Genomic DNA, 23,349 nt, shown 5'->3' with positions numbered 1-23,349 from the left:
CAACTGCTTGCAAGTTAGAGTGAACGAGTTTGAATTAGACTGTCACAGTCCCTTGATCAACTGCTTTGTCATTCTCTGGTTGGTGTAAATGCCACCGTACATGACCAGGTTGACCAGGGGACAGAGGACGCCTAACTCTTTAAGGGAAACACTGGAATTGTAAGTTGGGCCACAGCAATTTCCCTGTCCTTCTTAGGACCAACCCCAAACCAAACCCGTTGCGGTCGAGTTGATTCCAACTCATAGTGACCCTATACGACAGAGTAGAACTGCCCCGTAGGGTTTCCAAGGAGCAGCTGGTGGATTTGAACTGCTGGCCTTTTGGTTAACAGCCGAGCTCTTAACCACTGTGCCACCAGGGTTCCCTTCTTAGAACCAAGACTGAAAACCAAACCTGTTGTCGTCGAGTCAGTTCCAACTCATAGTGACCCAGTAGGACAGTGGTGCTTAAATTAAGCTTCTGGTCCATAGTGTAAAAAATCCTAAGTGTGATACCACGTTCATTAATGTTGCCAATGAGTTTCCCTTTTCCCCCCTCATATCCTAGCCCCCTATACCCAAGCGGCACCTTACAAGGTTTAGGCATCATACTTTTTCACGCAGACCAAAACCTGTGTGGGAAAGGTCTTCGCAGTCTGGTCCAACGTGGAAGTGGACATAGACCCTGGTGCTTACATGACCTTCTTCCCTTTTCCCTGTATTAGAGGGAAGATAGCAAAGGGGAAATTTGTCAGTAAATCCAGTGCGTCCAAACATGCTGTATATAAGTTTTTAAACTTACTTTCATTTTGCACATTTGATCTACCATCTCCGACAATAGTCATCTGTGGATCCCTGGGACGCCTGAAACCTTGTCAGGGGGCCTGCGTACTCCAAACTCTTCGTAACAGTAGGAAGACATTATCTGCCATTTTCAGTATGTTGTCATTCGTTCGCATTGATGGTGTAAAAGCAATGGTGGGTGAAAGTTCTGGAACTTCAGTGTCCATCTAGGCAGTGGCACTAACCTGTGCTGGTAGCGGTTGTATTCTTCACCGCCACACACACTTGCAGTTAAAAACAAGAACAAAAACCAGCAGTTTTATGAAGCATGCCCTTGGTGAAGCAGTACAATAATTAATTTTATTGACTCTTGACCCTTGGTTACAGATTTTTTTTTTTTTATTTGTGGTAAAAAGTATATAGCAAAATTTGCTGTGTTAACTATTTTTAAGTGTACAATTCATTGACATTGATTGCATTCCCCATGTTGTGCAACCATCACCACTATCCATCTCTAAGACCTTTCCATCCCCCCGAGTAGAAACTTAAGCAGTAACTCCCTGTTTCCCCTCCCCCCAGCCCCTGGCCACCACTGACCTCCTTTCTGTCTCTAGGTGTTTGCCTGTTGTGGGTGTTCCGTGTAAGTGGGATCATACAGTGTTTGTCCTGTTGAGTCAGCATATTGTGCTCAGGGTTTCTGCATGTCATCACATGTATCAGAACTTCATCTCTTTTTATGGCTGAATAATATTCCATTGTATGGATATACCACATTTTGTTTATCTGTGTATCTATTGATGAACATTTGGGTTGTTTCCACCTTTTGGCTGTTATGATAATGCTGGGATGAACATTGGTGTGCAAGTAGCCGTTTGATTTCCTGCTTTCAAGACTTTTGGGTCTATACCTAGGAGTGGAATTGCTGGATCATACGGTAATTCTGTGTTTAAAGTATGTCTAGGGTTAATCAGCCTTGAAACCGCTGTGGAGCAATTCTACTCTGAGACCAAAAAGTTTGAGAATTTCTGCTAACGGGTGTTGTTTAAAATTATTGATTTGTAGTAATGGTCAGATAAATTTTAATGCTCATTTTCATTCTGTATATTAATTTTTTTATTTAAAAATTTCCCCAATCCATAAATTAATAATCAAGAGTCCCATGTTAAGGTCGATTTTGTCAATTTGTCAAAACACTTTTAGAAAACCAGTATATAGAATCCCTAAGCTACACATTTCTTGGTATAATTTTATTATATCAGATGTATTTGTATGAATTGGACATTTATCCCAAATGTGAATCCATGTCCGTTTTTGATGGTCTGGTTTTTCATTGTGTCCTCTTGTAAATGAAGTTTGTTTCTTATTTAACGTTTGTCTTCCACCTGTTCTTCTGTCCTTTTGTGCGAAGGACATTTTAATGCCTAAATGCTAATCTGTAGCTAAGTTGAAAAGGTTTTATAGGTGTTGGTGGAGTGCATAATTATTATTAATGTTTTGAGTGTTATGAATACTGTAGAAATTTACTGTGAATCTGGGTTTTACTGGTGCTTAATATTGTCCTTTGTGGCTGTGTGATGAATTACAATAACTTTTGTAGCTACCCAATTAGTTTTGACTTGGGTTTGGTTCTGATAATGTTTGAAAAGTGTCTGATAATTTACATATACAAGAATATAATAACTTGCTTTTCTTTTTCTCTCACTCTCTTTTTAACAGTTATATGGGAATTGGTCTTTCTGCTCAAGGTGTGAACATGAACAGACTACCAGGTATATTTGTAATTATAGTATTATAGTCTTAATGGCTAGCTCATTCTGGTTAATCATTTCAAATAATAATTTGAAATAGTTCAATATATTCATTTTCTGTATTTTTGATCACCTGTGAGTTCTAAGTGGAAGCTGAGTTATTTTTAAAAATATTAATAAATGTAAATTTTATGCTATTCAGCAAAACCTAAGGCATATATACTGTGACTTTTTTTTCTTTGTTTCTTCGTATTTTAACTTCTAGTGAAGTCGTATCAGCTACTTTAAATATTTTAATGTGGTTATTCTGTTTACTACCCAACACAACGCTGGCTTTCCTAGCCCACCCACCCCTAGTAGTTTGTGTTCTGGGAATGTGGGCTCATGTTAAAAGCACCCTAAGGAAGGTGTCAAATGAGGTGCAGACTATTTCCTATCACCATTAATTAGAAGGAAGAAATTCTTAGATTATCTTTACTGGGATTCTGTGTGCAAATATTAAAAATTGGTACTTGATAAAGATGTTTTGAAATAGAAAACAAAACGGCTAATATAAAACTAAATGAAGTGCCTTTAAAAAAACAAACCTTCTAGCTGCCATCTAATTGTGATCAGATGCATTAACTTGGCCATACTTTCAGTATACCTTTTTGCTTAAAATTATACTTGACAGGGAGTTTAAATGAGGTTTTTATTACTTAAAAATTCTCCTTAGACGTAGCTGACAAAATACCTATGTTTATAAACATCTTAGTTTGGTGCTGTTGAAAGACCACAGACTGTTTGCCTTTTATATTTGGCTCATAACCTTGAAAACTTGCTGTGACTGAATAGGATGTAATCTGTTTTACCTTAAAATGTGTTTGTTTAGTTTTGTTTGTTTGCGTGTATGTGTTCTTACAAAATTCAACCCAAAATTCCTTTGGTATGTTTGCAAAAGAGTATGCAGAGAAAACTTGTTCTCAGTTGATATTGCCTTTATATTTATTTATTTTTCTTTATTAAACAATCATCTTTGTTTAATACATGTTTTAGTATTCTGTGTGGTGAATTTATTTTCTTTAATGTTGTAACCAGTATTTTAATATAAAAGAAATTACGTAGTATTATTTTTGGAGACTTTGAATGTACATTTGGGAATTTTATCTTTGTACTATCTGTTGGACTTTTCTGGCGTATTTGCTCATAATCTTAATAAATCTTGTACAGAGGAGCCTTACTTTTCTTTGTAAATACATTGGAACTTCCTTTTTAGGTTGGGATAAACATTCATATGGTTACCATGGGGATGATGGACATTCATTTTGCTCTTCTGGAACGGGACAACCTTATGGACCAACTTTTACGACTGGTGATGTCATTGGCTGTTGTGTAAACCTTATCAACAATACCTGCTTCTACACCAAGAATGGACATAGTTTAGGTACTGAAATCATATATTGCATGTAATATAACCAAATATGTGATTATTGTATTTACAGCATTGTAATTACATTTATTATGTGATTCTCCTGTATAGACAGATGTCTGTGGAAATGATTTCTTTGCTCTTTCCAGCTGTGAATTGAGGAAATGGTGAAAACTTGTATTCTGAGAAGGCCACTTTGTATCACACGTATAGGAATAACTGTAGAAGTAATTCCCAGACTCAGCTGTTCTAGTAACAGAAATACTAAGAGTTTTCTGCTTTGCTTTAAACAAAACACCATATGATTCAATTCTCTAAGTAACAACTGCTAAGAAAAAAGGGCTGTCAATTCTTAGGACAGTGTGTGGAGCAATAACAGGGAGGGAAAGCTTGATGCTACCAACCAAATTAAAGGACAGTGACATACTGAAAGGGCAGACCTGCCAAAGAACACGGTGAAGGAGGGACTACAAGTTCTGTGAAAGGGAGCAGGAACGAAACAAGCAAATAGTAACCACACAACTCCTGAGAAAAAAGGCAGGTGGCTTAATGAGAGATACAGGGATTAATGAAAACTTGAAGGAAACTTATATGTCGTGAGATTCGCAGGAAATTAGGGTTTTTTGTTGAATATGCACCAGTTGCACTTCAGATTTAAAACTGTGTGTGGTCGTTACAGTCTCTTTTCTTAGAAGTTTTTTTTTGCATTTCAGAAAGTACAGAGGACAGCAAAATTGATACCCTTTAAAAAAGGGGGTTTCACATTATCTTTTACTGTTTAAAAAATCCTTGATTCACAAGAAATTATTTCTAATGGGGTAAAGTGAAAGGAGGCTAAAACTAAATTATCTCCAGAAGGCAGAAACTCCAGTTTGCTTATAAATAGTATTTAAATATTAGACTGTAAATGGGATGCTTAGGCATATAATATATGTTCCTTAGTATAACACAAATTATATTAAATTTCTGTCATTTCATAGTAAATTCTAAATTTCTAGCTACATTGGTAATACTCTTTTTTACTGTCTCAGTACACTCCTTCTATAAAGTGTGTAAGTCTCTTTCACAGGCTGATATTTATATTCAGCTTAAAACTTTTACTTCTGATTATTAATTTTGATCCTTAAGTTCTGCTTTGTTATCTTAAAAGTTGTCTCAGATCCACAAAAATACTTACATTCTCCTCAGTAGGATTTTCATTAAGGACGACAAGAAAAGTGTATGCGGTGGTGTGAGTGTTGTGGCTGGTTGGTGTCTAGACAGATAGAGCCTTTTAAGTTTTTTGTTAGTGTTCTGGCTCTGACTCGTCAGAGCAGTTAACTGACGTCATCTTGGTTGGTCTGGCTGCTTAAGATGTTTAAGATTTTAATTAAACCAGGAAAAATCTGCTTTTAGTTATGACCTTTTATTCAAAAATGTAGAAGACAACATTTTTAACCCTATTAGTCTTCTTTATAACTTTTCAAACCCTCCAGAAAAAACATTTTTGGTTTGGAAGATAGGGAGATCCTAGGTGATGCAATTTTGTTTTTTTCCTGCTGGATTTTCCGAAACATTTAAATTGAATTTTTATCTTGAATAAGAAAGCTATTTTTAAATATAAGAATACTTCTTAAGAAAAGGGTACCTCATGATGGATCATTCAAATTTTAAGTAAATTTGAAGTGCTTGACACTATTATTTATAAATTTAGTGAATATTTATCGAGCATGTAGACAGGCCTTATAACAGTGGTTAAGAAGGTGGGTTCTTCAGTCAAGCTTGCCTGGGTTTAATTTAGTTTAGGTCACGTGACCTTAAGATACTTAACATTTTTGTGCCTCTGTTTTTTCAGTTTGTGAAATAGGATCACTACCATGCCTACCTCACGAAGTTGTTAAACTGAAATGATACATGCCAAGTTCTTAAATCACTTCCTGGCACAGAGTGAGCACTCAGTAAATGTTATTTATTATCATTGTTTGCCAGGTATGCGGGATGCTAGCAATATGCTGGGAAAACATTGATGAGTAGAAATGACTCCTCTAGAGCAAGGGTCAACAAACTGTGGCCCATGAGCCAAATCCAGTCGGCTGCCTGTTTTTTTAAATAAAGTTTTATCGGGCTGTTGCCATCCTCATTCCCTTTTGACTGTCTTTGGCTGCTTTCCCACTGCAGTGGCAGAGTTGAATATGTGGTTGCAGCAGAGACCATATGAAGTATGGCTCTTGACAGAAAAAGTTAGCTGGCCTCTGGTCTAGATTCTGAGAAACTACCATTCAGCTACTGTTTCCTTGTACCTCACAAAGCACAAAAAGTTCTACCCAGAGCTGACACATCTTTAGTTTCTGTCTCGTGCATATTTTTCAGAGTATACATTTACTCACCATATAAAGAAAAATGGAAAGGTTTTTATTTGAAAAAATAATTAAGGGAAAAACATTTCAATACATTGGTCAACTTAATATTAAAATATTTTGACTTTGTTTTCTTGAATATATTTATCAGTTGAGCACTTTTCAAAAATCCTCTTGACTGAACTCAGTAAATCAGAAATGTAGAAAATTGTTTTCTCTGTAAAATTCAAATAATTATACCAACCTGTTAAAGTGGAATTTTTTTTGTGGTCTGAATGTGTATAGGTTGAGGTATATCTAGCAATGTTCAGAAATCTTAATCTATGGCATTAATTTGTATTTGTCATTAGAGTTTTTGACAAAATGAGGATTTCAGTAATTACTGACAAAAAGAATTTTTGCTAAAGCAGAATATAGATTTAAACCGTGTGAGTATGCAATGCAGGAAATAGACATCTTTGAGAAAAACAATTGATTAGGCCGCTATTTTATGAAAAATGGGCTAAATCTGTATTATAATATTGCATTAAAATATTTTCTTTATTCTTTATTGTTTTCTGTATGCGTTTTCATTTTCTGGACTTTTTAGAATTTTCACATTTGTTTGTCTCACACTCACTTTGCCTTCTAATGAAATAAAAGTTATCAGAACATTTTACATGGAAAAAACATGCCAGCTCTGCTTTGCCCTTGAAAGGCCAACGTGAATTTACTAGTTTTTAAAGTCATGAAAAATAAGACTTGACTAAATACAAAACACTGGTTTTACCTCTTTAATTTAAAAAATACAGAGTTTATATTCAGCTTGCCTTTTAACTTTATTATTTTAATAAAATTAGACAAGTCTGTTTTCTGTTGATAGAGCACAAACGTAGCGGCATAGAGCCGCACGTGGAGAAGAGGCCGTAAAGCTTGGTGTTGTTAGGTGCCGTCGAGTCAGTTCCAACTCACAGCGACCCTGGGTACTACAGAGTGAAATGCCACGCAGACGATTTAGCAGAAATGTCCCCATTTTACAGGTGGCAGTCGAGACCGTAGAGATGGTGATGCTGGTGTGGTTTGTGCTTGTTTTGTTTTAGTGTCTGTTTAGACCGAGAGATGGAGATTATCTCATTTTCATCTCAGTCATATATTTGAATATTTGAAAGGAGATTATTAGGTCATCACTTTGGGATGTCATTGGGCTTATTCCAGTGATGTTGCCACCACTCAAGTGTATTTGGAACATAGTTGTTGTTGTTGGGTGCCGTCAAGTTGATTTCAACCAGTGATGACCCCACGTGACAGAGTGGAACTGCCCCATAGAGTCTTCTAGGCTGCAATCTTTATGGGAGCAGATCAGCAGGTCTTTCTCCTGCAGAGCTGCTGAGTGGGTTTGAACTACCAACCTTTCGGTTAGCAGCTGAGCGTGTCTAACCGTAGCACCACCAGGGCTCATATTTGAAACGTTACTGTGTTGAAATTACTGTCAGAAGACCTTCAAGCGAAATTCTTAGCTATGATCCTTTGAAGGAAGAATTGGTATTTTTTCCCAGAGTAGTCAAAAGTTATTCAAGAATGTACTTTTATTTTTTAAAAGAAAGCGAAATACTATATAGTTTTCCTTTGTTCACCTTTTATGTCAAAAAATCCCCCCTTTCATTTCCCCTCTAAATCATTTCTGGCTAAGTAAGAAGATTAAGTGATGAGGCTAGATAAAGCAGCTTGGGGTTGAAAAATCAAATGAGACCATTTTGCAACTTCTTTTTCTTGTGTGGTCACTAATGTTTTGAAGATGTGTAGAAAGCCACTTCAGAAAGACTGAAGGCAATGGCAGCATCCCAGACATAAAATGGACGTGTGACTACCAAGGCTGAGGGTCTTGCAGGGGCAGCGTTCGCTCAGACATGCCAGTGCTATAGAGAAGGAAACCAGTCTCGTTAGATTATATTCAGGTTTTTTTATTTTTATCTTCCTTTGCTGTGCTTTTCCTTCCGTGTAGTTAGAAATTCAGCTTGTCACCATCGTCTGCCTTTGAAAAACAGCTTCTAATACAACTTTTCTTTCCCCCCCCAGGTATTGCTTTCACCGACCTACCGGTAAGACATAATTTATTTTAAAAGCAGTTTTGCATTTCTGATTAAAAAAAAAAGTATAAGGAAAGTACTACTAAGCATGTGTAGAAAGTTTAGAATGTAGTGTTACTGGTCTTTATGGAGTCTAATGCCTTGCATAGAATAGAGCTCCTTTCTCTAGCCACCCGTTGGTATGGACCTTCAGAAATTAAGCTCCAAATTGCACTGGAATCAGTTGCACAAGGGAATTTTGTTATTGTTAAAAAGGAACCATTACTGAAATACACTTTTTAATGTCACTATGCATTCATTGAGTAAGTGTGTATTTGATGTCATTGGCCTTTTCAGCAAGGGTGTGTACAGCAGCTTTAGCCACTCATTCATTCAGCATACATTGAGGGCCTACTGTGTGGCACAGTCTGTGCTTGGGATGCATGATTGAACTAAATAGATGGAGGTCTCTGTTCTTTTGGAGTTTATAGTATTCAAACTGGGGAAGGGGCTGGACAATAAGTAATACATTAAAAATAAGCAAATTGTAACATATTTCAAAAGATTTTAAGTACTATGGAAAGAGAAGAAATAGAGCACAAAAAGTGCCAAAGGCAAGACACAGAGTTACATGTGTTGTTCATCATTGCTCAAGGTGAGACTTGAGCAGAGATTTTTAAAGGAGTGAGGAAGTTAGCCCTATGTAGAGGAAGAACGGTCCAGGCACAGGGAAGTTAGAGCAGGGGTCCTAAGGCAGGAGTGTACCTGGCTTATTGGAAGAATAGCCTCAGGTGTGGCTGAAGAGAAGTGAGTGAGGCGGAGAGTAGCAAGAGATGAGTCAGAGATATGGGGGTGACTAGGGGTAGGGATCGGTGCTAGTCTAGACCTTGTAGGCCATTGCTAGAGCAGCTAGATGTTGTAGGCCATTACAAGGACTTGGGCATTTCCTCTGAGGGAAATGTAAAGACATTGCATAGTTTTAATTGTCATGATGTGACTTCAGTTTTTAAAAGATCACTGATGCTGGGTTGAAGTATACACCGTAGGGGAGTAAAGTGGAAGCAGCGAGACCCGTAGGGGGCTACTGCAGAAACTCAAGTGAGATACAACGATGACTTCCATCAGTAGATGTGTGAAAAATGGTCTGATTCTAGAAACCTTATTTATCAAATCTAAGACGCTGTCATTGTAATATGCGTCATATTTAACACTAAGAAAAAATTATAACACAGTGCTTTCCTATCACTTTGAATTTTTATACTTACTGAGTGATCTCTTAGGGTTATTTAAACAGATTTTTTAAAATCGGTATCACTTCTTTACCTAAAAAGGATCAGATAAGCAATATAAATTGTTTAAGGTTTTCCCCAAATTTTTTTGTATTCAGAGTCCAACCTTTTAAATCACTTTTTAGAGTTGATGTCCATGGTTTTCCTCATGCTATTGTCTTCTCTGCCATCACGAGCACTGGTGATGCAACATTGCTTTAGAGTTCTCCATTATGTCTCTGGATTTCTTCTAAGCTGCTGATCCCATTATGCACATTTCAGTGCTGTCAATTTTTAATATTACCAGAAAGTATTAACCGAAAATTTTCTGACAACAACCTGGATTCTGGTATTCTTTCTCTTTTGGTCCGTAAGTGGCTTGTTGACTAAAATATCTTAGAGGTTACAGTTATCCAGCTGCAGACATACCTCAGAGATATTGCAGGTCCAGTTCCAGACCACTGCAGTAAAGTGAGTCACATGAATTTTTTGGTCTCCCAGTGCATATAAAAGTTACGTTTACACTATACTATAGTTTGTTAAGTGTGCAGTAGCATCATGTCTGAAAAAAAGGTAATATCTTAATTTAAAATATTTAATTGCTAAAAAATGCTCACCATCATCTGACCCTTCATCGAGTCGCAGTCTTTTTGCCGGTGTGGAAGGTCTTGCCTCCATGATGACTGCTGACTAATCAGGGTGGGGGTTGCTGCAGGTTGGGCTGGCTATGGCTGTTTCTTAAAAATAAGTCAACAGTGAAGTTTGCCGCATTGATTGACTCTTCTTTTCACAAAAGATTTCGCTGTAGTATGCGATGCTCTTTGATAGTATTGTACCCACAGAACTTTCAAAATTGGAATCGATCCTCTCAAACCCTGCCGTTGCTTTATCAGCTAAGTTTGTGTGATATTCTAAATCCTTTGTCATTTCAACAGTGTTCACAGCATCTTCACCAGGAGTAGATTCCATCTCAAGAAACCACTTTCTTTGCTCATCCATAAGAAGCAGCTCCTCATCGATTAAAGTTTTATCATGACATTGCAGCAATTCACACATATCTTCGGGCTCCACTTATAATTCTAATTCTCTTGCTTTTTCCACCACATCTTCAGTTACTTCCTCCACTGAAGTCTTGAACTATGAAGGTTGAAATCACCTTCTTCTGAACTCCAGTTAATGTTGATATTTTGACCTCCTCTCATGAATCAGAAATATTAATGGCATCTAGACTGGTAAAACCTTTCCAGAAGGTTTTCAGTTTACTTTGCCCAGATCCATCAGAGGAATCACTATCTCTGGGAGCTATAGCCTTATGAAATGTATTTCTTAAATAATAAGACTTGAAAGTTGAAATTACTCTTTGATCCATGGGATGCAGAATGAATGTTGTGTTAGCAGGCATGAAAACAACATTAATCTCCTTGTACATCTCCATCAGAGCTCTTGGGTGACTAGGTACATTGTCAATGAACAGGAATACTTTGAAAGGAATCTTTTTTTCTGAGCAGTAGGTCTCAACAGGGGGCTTAAAATATTCAGTAAACCATGTTGTAAACATGTGTTGTCATCCAGGCTTTGTTGTTCCGTTTATAGAGTATAGACAGAGTAGATTTAGTGTAATTCTTAAGGGTCCTAGGATTTTCAGAATGGTAAATTGAGTATTGGCTTAAAGTCACCAGCTGCATTAGCCCCTAACAAGAGAGTCAGCCTGTCCTTTGAAGCATCAATTATCTTAGCTCAATCTTCTGGATAACTTGCTGCAGCTTCTCCGTCAGCACTTACTGCTTCGCTTTGCACTTTATGTTATGGATGTGGCTTCTTTCCTTGAACCTCACGAACCAACCTCTGCTAGTTTCAGATTTTTCTTCTGCAGCTTCCTCACCTCTCTTAGCCTTTGTAGAACTGAAGGGAGTTAGAGCTTTGCTCTTGATTAGGCTTTGGCCTAAGGGAATGTTGTGGCTGGTTTGATCTTCTATCCAGACCACTAAAAACTTTCTCCATAGCAGCAATAAGGTTCTTATCATGCATGTGTTCACTGGAGTAGCACTTTTAATTTCCTTCAAGAACTTCTCCTTTGCACTCACAACTTGGCCGTTTGGCACAAGAGGCCTAGCTTTTGCCCTGTCTTGACTTTACACGTGCCTTCCTCACGAAGCTTAATCATTTCTAGTTTTTGATTTAAAGTGACAGACACACGACTCTTCCTTTCACTTGAACACTTAGACACCGTTGTAGGGTTCTTAGTCGGCCTGATTTCAATATTGTTACATCTCGGGGAATAGGGAGGTACGAGGAAAGGGAAAGAGACTGGAATGGCTGGTTGGTAGAGCAGTCAGAACACACACGGCATTTATCAGTTAAGTTCACCGTCTTATACAGGCACGGTTCATGGCGCCCCAAAACAATTACAACAGTAACATCAAAGATCAGTGATCGGAGATCACTGTAACAGATATAATAATAATGAAAAAGTTTGAAATATTGGGAGAATTACCAAAATGTGACACAGAGACATGAAGTGAGCACGTGCTGTTGGAAAAATGGCACCAATAGACTTGCTTGACACTGGGCTGCTGCAAACCTTCAATTTATAAAAAAACACAGTATCTGTGAAGCATGGTAAGGCAAAGCGCGATAAAATGAGGTATGCCTGTATTTCATCAGGACGAGCAGTCAAGTCCCAGTAAGCTCGTTCTTTAACAAATTCATACGTGTGCAGGCAATGCCGGCTGTCCCGTGACCGCTGCCTGGCCAGTTGTAATTGTAAGAAGGATTCTCGGCTCAGAGATGATAGAAAGTACATCTTTTGAGGGAAGTGATGGAGGATTCAGAGGTAGAGACTCGAAATCTAATCTACAGATTATTGATATTCCTGAAGAAACTCAAGGGGATAAAAAGAAGAAATCAGAATTATAATAGAAAATAACTTTGCTAAGCCAAGGAAAGTCTGCAGATCATAATTACTCACCAAGAAGCATTTTTGGAACAGATGTTTATTTTTTTGAAAAAAAAATAGGATGATAAGATTGTATCTTGTATTTTATACCAAAGTAAATTCCAGCTGGGTTATAGAATTTTTCAAGCCTTACGAGCTGATGAAATGTTCTGTCTTAATTTTTTTATGCTGCTGTAACGGAAATACCACAAGTGGATGGCTTTAAAGAACATGAATTTATTTTCTTTCAGTTTAGGAGGCCAGAAGTCCACATTCAGGGAGCCAGCTCTAGCAGAAGGCTCTGTCTCTGTTCACTCTGGGGGAAGATCCTTGTCCCAGCTTCTCTAGCACCAGCCTCGCTCCGTTCCTTGATGATTTCCACGTGGCGTCTCTTTCCCCCATTTGTGTTTATTTGTCTCTGTGACTGATGTGTTCTTTTCATATCTCAAATGTGAGCAGGTTTAAGACATACCTTACAGTGATATGGGTCATTAACATAACAAACAAACCCAAATGGGGTTATAGCCACAGGTATAAGGGTTAGAATTCCAACACATACTTTAGGGGGGCACAGTTCAATCATAACATTCCAACCTTTGCCCCGCCCCCCAAATTCATGTCCTTCCCACATGAAAAAACACATTCACCCTGTCACATTATCCCAAAAGCCTTACCCCATTCCAGCATCAACTCTGAGTCTGAAATCTCATCTGAATCATCTGAATGATCTGAATGAAGTATGATGACTCTGGGTGTGTTCTGTCCTGGGGCAAAATTCCTTTTTATCTGTGGACGATTAAAACTAGAATACACATTATCTGTTTCCAAAGTGCAACAGTGAAAGAGGCACAAGGTAGATATTTCCCTTGCAAATACAAGAAATTAGAGGGAAAGAAGGGGTCATGAGTACCAAGCACGTTCATAACCCAGCAGGGCAAATTTTATTATCTCCCAAGGCTTGAAAAGAAACCTATGTGGGGAAAAACAAAACATGAAAATAAATGTGATTTTTTTTTAAAAGTCCAAATCAGAGCCAAGATAATTTTCTGATGTATTGGATGTGGAAATGCAAGAAAGAGGACCTGACTTCAAGATTTTTGGTCTGAGGAAATGAAGGAACAGAGCTGTCACTTACTGCCATGGGGAAGGCCGTAGGTAGAGCAAGTTTTGAAGGGGAAGATTGAGACTTCGATTTTCAATGTACTAAATGCAGTTGTCAGGTACAAGCTTGGAATTCAAGAGAGTTGGAGCCCTGGTGGTGCAGCAGTTAAGAGCTTGGCTGCTAACCAAAAAGTCAGCAGTTTGAATCCACCAGCTGCTCCTTGGAAACCCTATGGGGCAGTTATACTCTGTCCTGTAAGGTAATCAGAATCGACTCAATGGCAGTGGGTTTGGTTTGGTTTTATCTGGGCTAGAGATAACACTTGGGGAGTCATTAGCATTTAGCTCTTATTTAAAATCATGAACTAGATGAGCTCAACAAGGGAGTAAATGTAGACAGAAAAGTGGACCAAGGACTGAGTCCTGAGGCCTGCAGTATTCGGGAAGAAGCGACAAAGGGAAGTTGAGAAGGAGCAATCAGTGAGGTATGAGGAAGACTAAGAATTGGGTGTCCTGAAAGCCAAGTGAAGAAAATATACCAAGCAGGAAAGAGTGACCCCCTCTTTCAGACACCCTGATACATCAGATAAGATATGGACCAAGAATTGGCCATTGTGTTTAGCAGAGTGGAGGCCATTGGTGTCCTTGATGAGAATGTTTCAGCAGAGTGATGGAGAAATCCTGATTGGCCAGGGTTTAAGAAGAGAATAAGACTGGAAATGATAGAGTGTGGACTACTTGGGAGGATGTTGGCCACGATCAGGTGTGAAGAAATGGAGTGGTAGTTGGTGGTATTAAGTTAGCAGATTTAGCAGGATATTTGTTTGCTAATGGTAATGATTCAGTAGCAAGCAGAAAAGTTGATGTGGTAAGGAAAAGTACCACAGTGCTCACATCTTTGAGTAAGCAAGTAGGGGGATACCAAAAACCAAACCATACCCACTGCGTGGAGTCGATTCCGACTCACAGCAACCCTAGAGGACAGAGTAGAAGTGCCCCAGAGGTTTTCCAAGGAGCGCTGGGTAGATTCGAACTGCTGACCTTCTGGGTAGTGGCCAGGTGGGGGGATGGGATCAAGTACATAAGTAGAGGGGATTGGCCTTTGATGAGAACCTCTGTGGTGACAGGTGGCATGGCAGAGTATGTAGGTGCTGCAGTGCGGGTGGATGGGTTGATGTGGTCCAAAACCATTTCAGAGCCTTTGGTATGAAGACTCTCATTTGGAGGTGGTTAAAGGGCTGAGTAGCTGTTTTTTCTCTTTTTACATGTCACTAAGCCCTGGTGGCGCAGTGGTTGTTTGGCTACTAAGCAAAAGATCGGCGATTCAAATTCACCAGCTGCTCCCTGGAAACCCTATGGGGCAGTTCTGCTCTGTCCTGTAGGGTCACTATGAGTCAGAATCGACTCGAAGGCAGTGGGTTTGTTTTTTTTTTCTTTTAAGCATATAAAACCAGTTTGTCAGAGTGAGCGGTTTTTTCGTTGGCTTTGGTTTCTGAGTGGTGATCATTTGGAAAAGGCTTACCTGGTTAGAGACGTGTGGACTGTTTTGTGTTGCCTTCTAATTGTTCTCTGTGCCATTCTGAATCACCAGTTTGTTTTTTCCCCGTGTCTGTAATCAACCAATGGTGATACTCAGCTTTGTAATAGTGGATAAGGTGGTTGCTATGGTGGTGGTTGTAAGTTTCTTTATGATATATTGGCTCTTCTGTGATCTCTCACTAGCCAGGTGTAGCGTTGAATCCTGGGAGAGTATATTTGTAGAAAAGCCAGTTTACCTAGACTGTATCACAGCTGTCATGGAGCAGTCTTAGGGTGTTTATACAGCTCTGAAAGCCTTAAATCTGTTTCCAAAAAAGTCTTTCTTCCCCAGCTCATCTCACCATTTTTAGAAATGTCTTTATCTGTAGACTAATTCTGTTTGGGATTAGGCAGATTCCTTTTGTTCTAGTAGCTATTTTCATTTACAATGATACTACTTTCCAGTTTTCAAGGCTGACTTAAAATCTACTTTTTATAGATACATTATGTGCTTCCATTTTCATTAGAAGAAATCTTTTAAATAGAAAAGAACAAAGATTTGCTATAGAGAGTATGAATTTTTATTGTGTACATTTAGCTTTTAAACAGTTTCTAGATTGAAAGTATTTTTAGCGTAAGTCTTTATCTTTCATAGGCTGATAGAAATGAGGAGGTCTGTTTTTCTCTTCTTTTCATAAAGAGTTAAATTATTCCTGCTTCTGTCTAGTTCCACATAGGCAGGAGTAATTTTTTTTGATTTAGAAACATTTTGCTGGAAAACATTATTTCATATACACTTTTAATCTGTGTAGATGTTACAACATGGATGAACCTTGAAGATGTTGTGAGGTGCTGTTGAGTCAGCTCCGACTCATAGCGACCTTGCGTACAACAGTGAAGTAAGTGTTGGCTGGTTTTGCGCCATCCTCACAGTCGTTGCTCCGTTTGAGCCCATTGCACCCATTGCAGCAGGCACTGTGTCAGTCCGTCTCATTGAGGGCCTCCCTCTTTTTCGCTGACCTGTTTTACCAAGCATGTTGCCCTTCTCCATCATAAGCCAGAGGAAGTCACACCATCCTCACTGCTAAGGAGCATTCTGGCTGTGCGTCCTCCAAGACTGATTTGTTGGTTCTTCTTGGAGTCCCTGGTATATTCAGTGTTCTTCGCCAATACCACAATTCGAATACATGACTTCTTTGATCTTCCTTATTCACTGTCCAGCTTTCACATGCACGAGGTAGTTGAAAATATCATGGCTTGGGTCAGTTGTACCTTAGTAATCAAAGTGACATCTTTGAAAGCATTATGTTACATGAAAGAAGCCAGTCATGGAAGACCACATGGTGTATGATTCCGTTTATACAGAATGTCCGGAATAGGCAAATCCAGAGTCAGAAAGAAGGGTAGTGGTTTTAGGGGTTGGGGGAGTGGAGAGGGACTGCCAGTGGGCACTGGGTTTCTCTTTGGGGTGGTGATGTGTTCTACAATTAGGTGGTGGTGATCGTTGCACAACTCTGTGAATATAGAAAAAGCCATTGCACTGGACACTTTAAAAAGCTTTTATAGTAAAAAAAAAAAACAAACAAAACTATAATCTAGCAAATTAAGGGCTGTGTCCATAGTTCTCTTCACCCAAATTCACCATTTTTAAGGTTGAGTAAGTGGTATAAAAAAATGTAGTTAATTATTTCTTTCTGATTATGGAAGGAATATCAAACCTGTTGCTGTCGAGTCGATTCCGACTCAGCGACCCTATAGGACAGAGTAGAACTGTCCCATAGGGTTTCCAAGGAGCAGCTGGTGGATTCGAACTGCTTACCTTTTGGTTAACAGCCGAACTCTTAACCACTGTACCACCAGGGCTCCACAGAAGGAGTAGATAGTGTTAAATATTCAAGTAAATAAAAGCTTATCAATACAGAAATGTCCAGTAGAGAAATTTCTCATAATCTTAGTCTCTTTAGATGTGATGACTGAACTCGATCAAGTGTGTATCTTTGCAGACCTGTTTCTAAACACGTGTGAGCCATTAAGTCCCTTACTGGAATGTTTACAAAAAAGATGGGATCATGGTATACACGCTATTTTACAGCTTTTTTTTTTTTCATTTGGTGTGTATCTTTGGACATCTTTCTGTATCAGTATACAATTTTTTTTTATTTTTTGCCTATTTTATAATATACTGTATCTTTTTTGCCTGTTTTATAATATATTGTATGTGTGTACTACCAAAATTCATCAATTCTGAGACGCATATTTTTTCATAGTTTATCATTTCTGAAGTGGAGATGCATCTTAGAATCTATGGCCTGTCAGACTTGAGTTGGTAGTGTTTTTTCTTAGACAAAATAACTATATTTTATAATTACTGGAATCTTAGATTTGGTGAGTATGGTATAATATCACCTACTGATGGGCATTCTTTTTCCTGGTTTTGCCATCACAGATGACACTGCAGGAAGTCCATGTTTATTTTTCTGTAGGGTTATGTTCCTACAACTGAAAATACTTGTCAGTTTTAATAGGTTTTGCCAAAGTTTGTTCTTAAAAGTTTCTATCAGTTTACATTTCTGCGTAGAGTGGATGAGAGGGCTTTTTTTCTCAACTCTTGTCAACACTGGGCATTCTCAGTCTTCTAAATATTAATCTGATTTGCAAAAGTACAGTCTTGTTTTAAACTGCATTTTTTAAAAACTGAGTGAGGTTAAGTGTCTCTTCACATGTTTATTGTCATTTTGTATTTCTTCGGCAAATTGCCTACTGTAAAAACAGCTTAGGGGCAGCGTCTGACCTCCTAACTTCACAAAGGGTAAGAAGAATCAAGATCGACCGTCCTTTGAGGGGCAAGTCAGACATGCCTCCTCTCTCTGCCATCTTTACCTTAAGTTCTGACACCAGCTGTCCCTCCCACAGCACTCTCTGCTTCTCTGCTGGGTTCGATAATTCATTACAGTGGCCACACAGACCTCACAGATGGTACTCACAGTTAGGGGGTTTATTAGAGAGGTAGCAGTTACAGTCCAGGTGCAGGAACACTCAGGATACAGTTCTTCCATCAGGACAGCCTCTTTTCAGCCATGCTCGCAGGCACACCTCTCCCTTGCCCTGGGCCTCTGCCTAAAGGCGCTCAGCTTTCTCTCTCCCTAGGCTGGGAAGCCCACCACGCTGGGTCTCTGCTGCCTTCAGTGTTAAGCTCTCTGTCTCCTGTCCAGGAGCTTCTCAGCGCAGGGATCCTGGGTCTAAAGGACACAGTGGCTCCTGGCTGTTCTTTGGTGGTTGTGGGATTCTCTGTCTCACCTCTGGGGTGGCTCATTTCAAGCCCAGCGGGATGGCAGAGCTGACCAGTCCCTTCGGTGGGCCACAGTTACCTTATCACACAGTCCCACCCAGTCGCTCGGGTGAGAGTTACAAGACCGTGATCAGAAAAGGCCGTGCAAAAGTGATCATCATGCTGCACCTACATGTTCTTGCACTTGTTGGTTTTCGTGTTGGTACAGTGAGAAGGTTGTACTAAGTATCCCATCTTTCTTTGTCTTAAAAGTCTATGAATTTGCTAATTCTGTATTATTAAGCATCAGTATGTTTGCATACTTTGCTTTAAGCAACTTTATATTTCTTGATACTTTTGTTTCAGATTTTTGTTGCTTGGTGAAGTTGTTTTTAAACACGTTCTCTAGGCTTTTTGCTGTGAAGTCCACTTAAACTTCTTGTATTCACACACAAATTGTTTGCTCTTAATCTTTAACTTACTCTGTACTACAGATACTTATAACTATTAAAGCAAGTTAATAAGGCATAAATACAGAGGATGAAGATGTGATAAATTTGGAGTTTTAGGAATTAGAGTTCTGTTTAGGATTTGGTGTCAGACAAGCCTGTGTTTGTCTTCTCGTCCAGCCTCTGCCCTTAATTAGCAGAGTGACCACGAGCAAGTTACTTAACCCCGAGTTCTCCGTTTCTCTATCTTTGTCATGGAAATAATAGTTACCTCACAGGATTATGATGATGAAACCCTGGCATTTAGTAAGTGCTTAGTAACTCATTCCCCTTTAGATGTAGCAACTAATTAGTGATTGAACCAAAAGAACTCCCATAATTTTTTTGTATACTTGAAGCTACCACCATTTACACTTGATTATTTAGCCTCGAAATCTTGGAGTATATCTGAATGCATTTCTATATGAATGTTAAAATTCAAATCCATCCTTTTCCTCCCTTGGAATGTATGCATCACCGTCTGTTTTAAAAAGTGTTCCAATGTATAGATACCCAAAAGTAGTAAATTTAGAGTAGTGTGTGCCCAGTTAGGGTTGTACTTCTATGGTAACTAGCTTTAACATGCAATTTCTACATGAGCCATGAGAGAGATACAGATAAAAACTACAGTGGGATACCATTTCACTCCTACTAGGATGGCTAAGATTAAAAAAACAGAAAACAACAAATGTAGGCGAGGATGTGGGGACATTGGAACCCTTACCCATCGCTGGTGGGAATGCACAATGGTACAGCCATTGTGGAAAACAGTGTGGCAGCTCCTCAGAAAACTAAAAATAGAACTACCTTGTGACTCAGCAATTCCACTCCTAGGTATAGACCCAAAAGACTTGAAAGCAGAGACCCAAACAGAGACTTGAACACCAGTGTTCATTGCAGCACTGTTCACAACAGCCAAAAGGTGGAAACAACTTAAATGCCCATCAGCGGACAAATGGATAAACAAAATGTGGTACTTAGATACAACGGAATGCTACTCAGCCAGTAGGAGAAATGAAGTCTCAGTACATATACAGAATGGATGAAGCTTAAAGACATTGTGCTAAGTGAAATAAGTCAATCACAAAAGGACAAGTATTGTTCAACCTCTCACTTACATGAAAAGACAAGAACAGGCAAATGTATAGAGACCAAATTTTCTTAGTGGTTACCAGGGACAGGAGGGAGGGGGAAAGAGTGGGATCATTACTTATGGAGTACTGCGTTTCAGTTTACGGTGATGGAAAACTTGCATTGATTAAGTGTAGGGTTGCACAGCTGATTAACGTAATTGCTGTCAATAAGTTGTACACCTATAAAAAGTTGAATTGGCAAAAGTCGTGAAGTAGATATATTTATAACAACCAAAAAAGAAAAAGAGTAGCTGCTGAAGCTGTTTATGTACAACCAGGCACTTCACGGGATCTGGTTCCTTGGTTTGGAGATTTAGGATCATGGTTTCCTGGGACATGGCAGTTAATTGGCCTGATGACATGTTTAGTGCTTCTGTTCTACCTCCTGGTTCGTTGCATAGTGCCTGGGGTCCTAAAAGCTTGCAGGCGGCCACATTGAAGGCACGACAATTGGTCTCTATTCTCCTGGAACAAGAGAGGAAGGGGGACAGTCAGAAACAGGAGGAGGGAATGCAATGTGTGGCTAACTGTCCCCATGAACAACTTCTCCCTTTGCCATGAGACGGGAAGGATGGGATGGTGCACGGCTACCACTGCTGAACATTTTGATTATAGACTCTGTAGAAGAATCCTGAGGAAAAGGGGTAAAATTTAGAACAGAATTTCAAATTCTGATGGAATCCACATTTTTTGGAATCATGGAGGCTGGATGAACCCCTGAAACTGTTGCCCTCCGATAATCTTTAAACCTTAAACCAAAAATAATCCCTGAAGTCTTTTTAAAACCAGACTAGCTAAAGTAGTTAAAAAAAAAGAAAGTCTGCCTTGAGCATTATGCTCTTTTAAGAACTACCTGTATGGGATCCATTGACAACAGCAACTCGGAAGACTAGATAGGAACCTTGGGGGCAGTGAGTTTCGTTAATGGGGGAGGAACAATTCGGCAAAGGCGGGCGAGAAGGGTTGTGCAGCTTGAGTGTAATCAGTGTCACTGGGTTCTACATGTAGAAATTGCTGAATTGCTGTATGTTCTGCTGTGTGTATTCTCAGCAACCACAAAAATAAAAAATTCTTTAAATGCAATTTTTAGAAATGTATAGAAAGGCAGGGATAAACCTGAGTTATGTTTATACTTGAATCTCTATAACTACCATATGACATACTCTAAAGAGCAAAAATTATGTCTTTATATATTAGAAGTATAATGTCACTTGATAATATAACATGTTTCTTGAATAAATAAAAAAGGCGTCGTAGGTGGTTTGATATTTTTCTTGATGGTTAGATTGCAGGGGTGATATTTTTCATCCAGCGTAATGTATTTTAGAGAATTTTTTAGAAGTCTTCCTCTACTAATATTTTGAGATTTTAAAATAGGCATGAAATAACTTTTGGATCTTTTCTTTTAAAGATAGCATTTGAAAGAATGAATAAGTCTTTAACATCATAGGAATAGGCATTTAATGAAATCTGTTGCCTTGCAGCCAAATTTGTATCCCACCGTGGGGCTGCAGACGCCAGGAGAAGTAGTTGACGCCAACTTTGGGCAGCATCCTTTTGTGTTTGACATCGAGGACTACATGCGCGAGTGGAGAACCAAAATCCAGGCCCAGATAGACCGGTTTCCTGTCGGAGATCGAGAAGGGGAATGGCAGACCATGATACAAAAGTAAGAGTGAAGACGTTTGAGTTGATAACTACTTAACAAGTCTGTTTTTTATAAAACGTTCTTTTCTTTTGGTATTCTTGGAAGCTTTTTAATCTACTAATTTAAATCCTAGTAATTTTCATGTATTAATGTAATGATTATGTATTAATCTCTCTACAGACATTTACTCTATTTTAAAAAATTAAAAATAATGTTTGATTTGGAGGTACACATACAGAATTGTATTTCAGTCTGACTTACTAATTTGATGGAGGAGATAAAATGACACTAGGTTGCTTAGGTTAGGTTAATTCATTTGCCATCATTAGTAATAGGATTGTGTGGTTTCTGTAGGTTACGTGATTTAGCTTTTAATGTTGATGAAAAAAATAAATTCAGAGAGATTGTCTCGATTTCATAATTCAAGCTCTGTGATTTTTGCACAGAAACTTGGCTGTGAAGTCCCGCAGTAGTTCAGATATTTGTGGGGACACTTGTTTGGTGAGAGTAAGCATCACAATAATGGTGTATGTTATATATTGGAATACAGGCTTGCCACGTACATTTTGGGTTTCAGAATTTGCCAGTGAGTAGGTTACTCTCTAAGAATGTCAGCTTTTCCTTTCCTTGTTGTTAGTTGCCGACGGAGTCATTTCCAAGTCACGGCATCCCCAGTGTGCAGAGTAGAACTGCTCTGTAGGATTTCAAGGCTGTGTGGTCTCTTGGAAACAAATCACCAGGCCTGTCTTCCAGGGCACCTCTGGGCATGTTGGAACTGCCAGCCTTTTGGTTATTAGTTGAGCACTTAACCGTTTGTGCCACTCAGGGACTTCCGTTTAGTAGGATCTCCTTTTTGCTAAATATTTACACATTTAGCATGTAGATTCAGGGAGATTATAATTGCCTTCATTCTGAATAAGAATATCTGACCCAAAGCCTTTGCTTAAGGAATTTTAAAAAATATTACTAATTAATTTTAATGCCGCTTACTTGTATGTGGTATTATTAGACTTTTAAGAGAAAGTAAAAGCAATGAAGATCAAGGAGCAGCGACTGTGGAGGTAGGATTCCTAAATGCAGGATAAATACTTAGGATTCAGTCAGAATGGTGGCGGATGGCCAGCAGCAGAGCGGAAAATTTGGGTCAAATAAAAGTACTGTAAAATTAAAAGTACTACAAACTAAAATTACCTCAATTCCTAACTTACCAAAATTTTTCGTCCTGTTTTATCGGGGAACTTTTTCTTCTTTTCTTTTTTCTTTAAAGTAGAATTTCATTATAGAAGCCAGCAGAGAGAGAATTTCTATGACCATCAGCTGTTTAGACTATACCTTTACTGAAAGGCAAAGTCATTAGTACTAAGTGGTAACTCTTAAAGCTTGAAACAGTATAGACTTAAAAAATAAATAAATATCATTAAGTTTTACAAGTCGTCCTCGCTATTGCAGACTAACCCAAGAAAATAGCAAAGGCTTTCAGATACCATCAGTCCAACACAATCCATCTTAAATGTCTGTATGATTGCTTCTAATGTTCTTCAATTTAAAAATCTAATACAAATAACATTTTGTATATTTTTTTGGAGGAAAAGGTGATTGGGAAGACATGATGAGTCTGAAAACATGCTTCTTCCCTAGAGTTATTATTATCTAGAGCCTTGACACTAATATCTTTGTCCAGCACAACAGGA

The 23,349-nt window shown here is 38.6% G+C and overlaps 1 protein-coding gene across 8 annotated transcripts in view; it reads left to right on the top strand.

Moving 5' to 3' along the window:
* Nucleotides 1–23,349, top strand: part of RANBP9 (RAN binding protein 9) — a 114,251-nt gene that overhangs the window by 66,190 nt on the left and 24,712 nt on the right. For 7 of the 8 annotated variants that reach the window (XM_023737457.1, XM_023737452.1, XM_023737451.1 and 4 more), the window contains 4 exons: nucleotides 2,479–2,531; nucleotides 3,766–3,933; nucleotides 8,310–8,332; nucleotides 21,495–21,679. In XM_023737457.1, coding sequence (XP_023593225.1) covers nucleotides 2,483–2,531; nucleotides 3,766–3,933; nucleotides 8,310–8,332; nucleotides 21,495–21,679 — 425 coding nt within the window. In that variant the 5' untranslated portion in view covers nucleotides 2,479–2,482. Of the gene's footprint in view, nucleotides 1–2,478; nucleotides 2,532–2,557; nucleotides 3,934–8,309; nucleotides 8,333–21,494; nucleotides 21,680–23,349 lie in introns of those variants that run through there. The other variant, XM_023737453.1, reaches the window with a different exon arrangement.

The sequence above is a fragment of the Trichechus manatus genome, unplaced genomic scaffold (genome assembly GCF_000243295.1).
Source record: "Trichechus manatus latirostris isolate Lorelei unplaced genomic scaffold, TriManLat1.0 scaffold00103, whole genome shotgun sequence".
NCBI classification, from domain to species: domain Eukaryota; kingdom Metazoa; phylum Chordata; class Mammalia; order Sirenia; family Trichechidae; genus Trichechus; species Trichechus manatus.
This window is presented reverse-complemented; position numbering and strand designations above follow the sequence as displayed.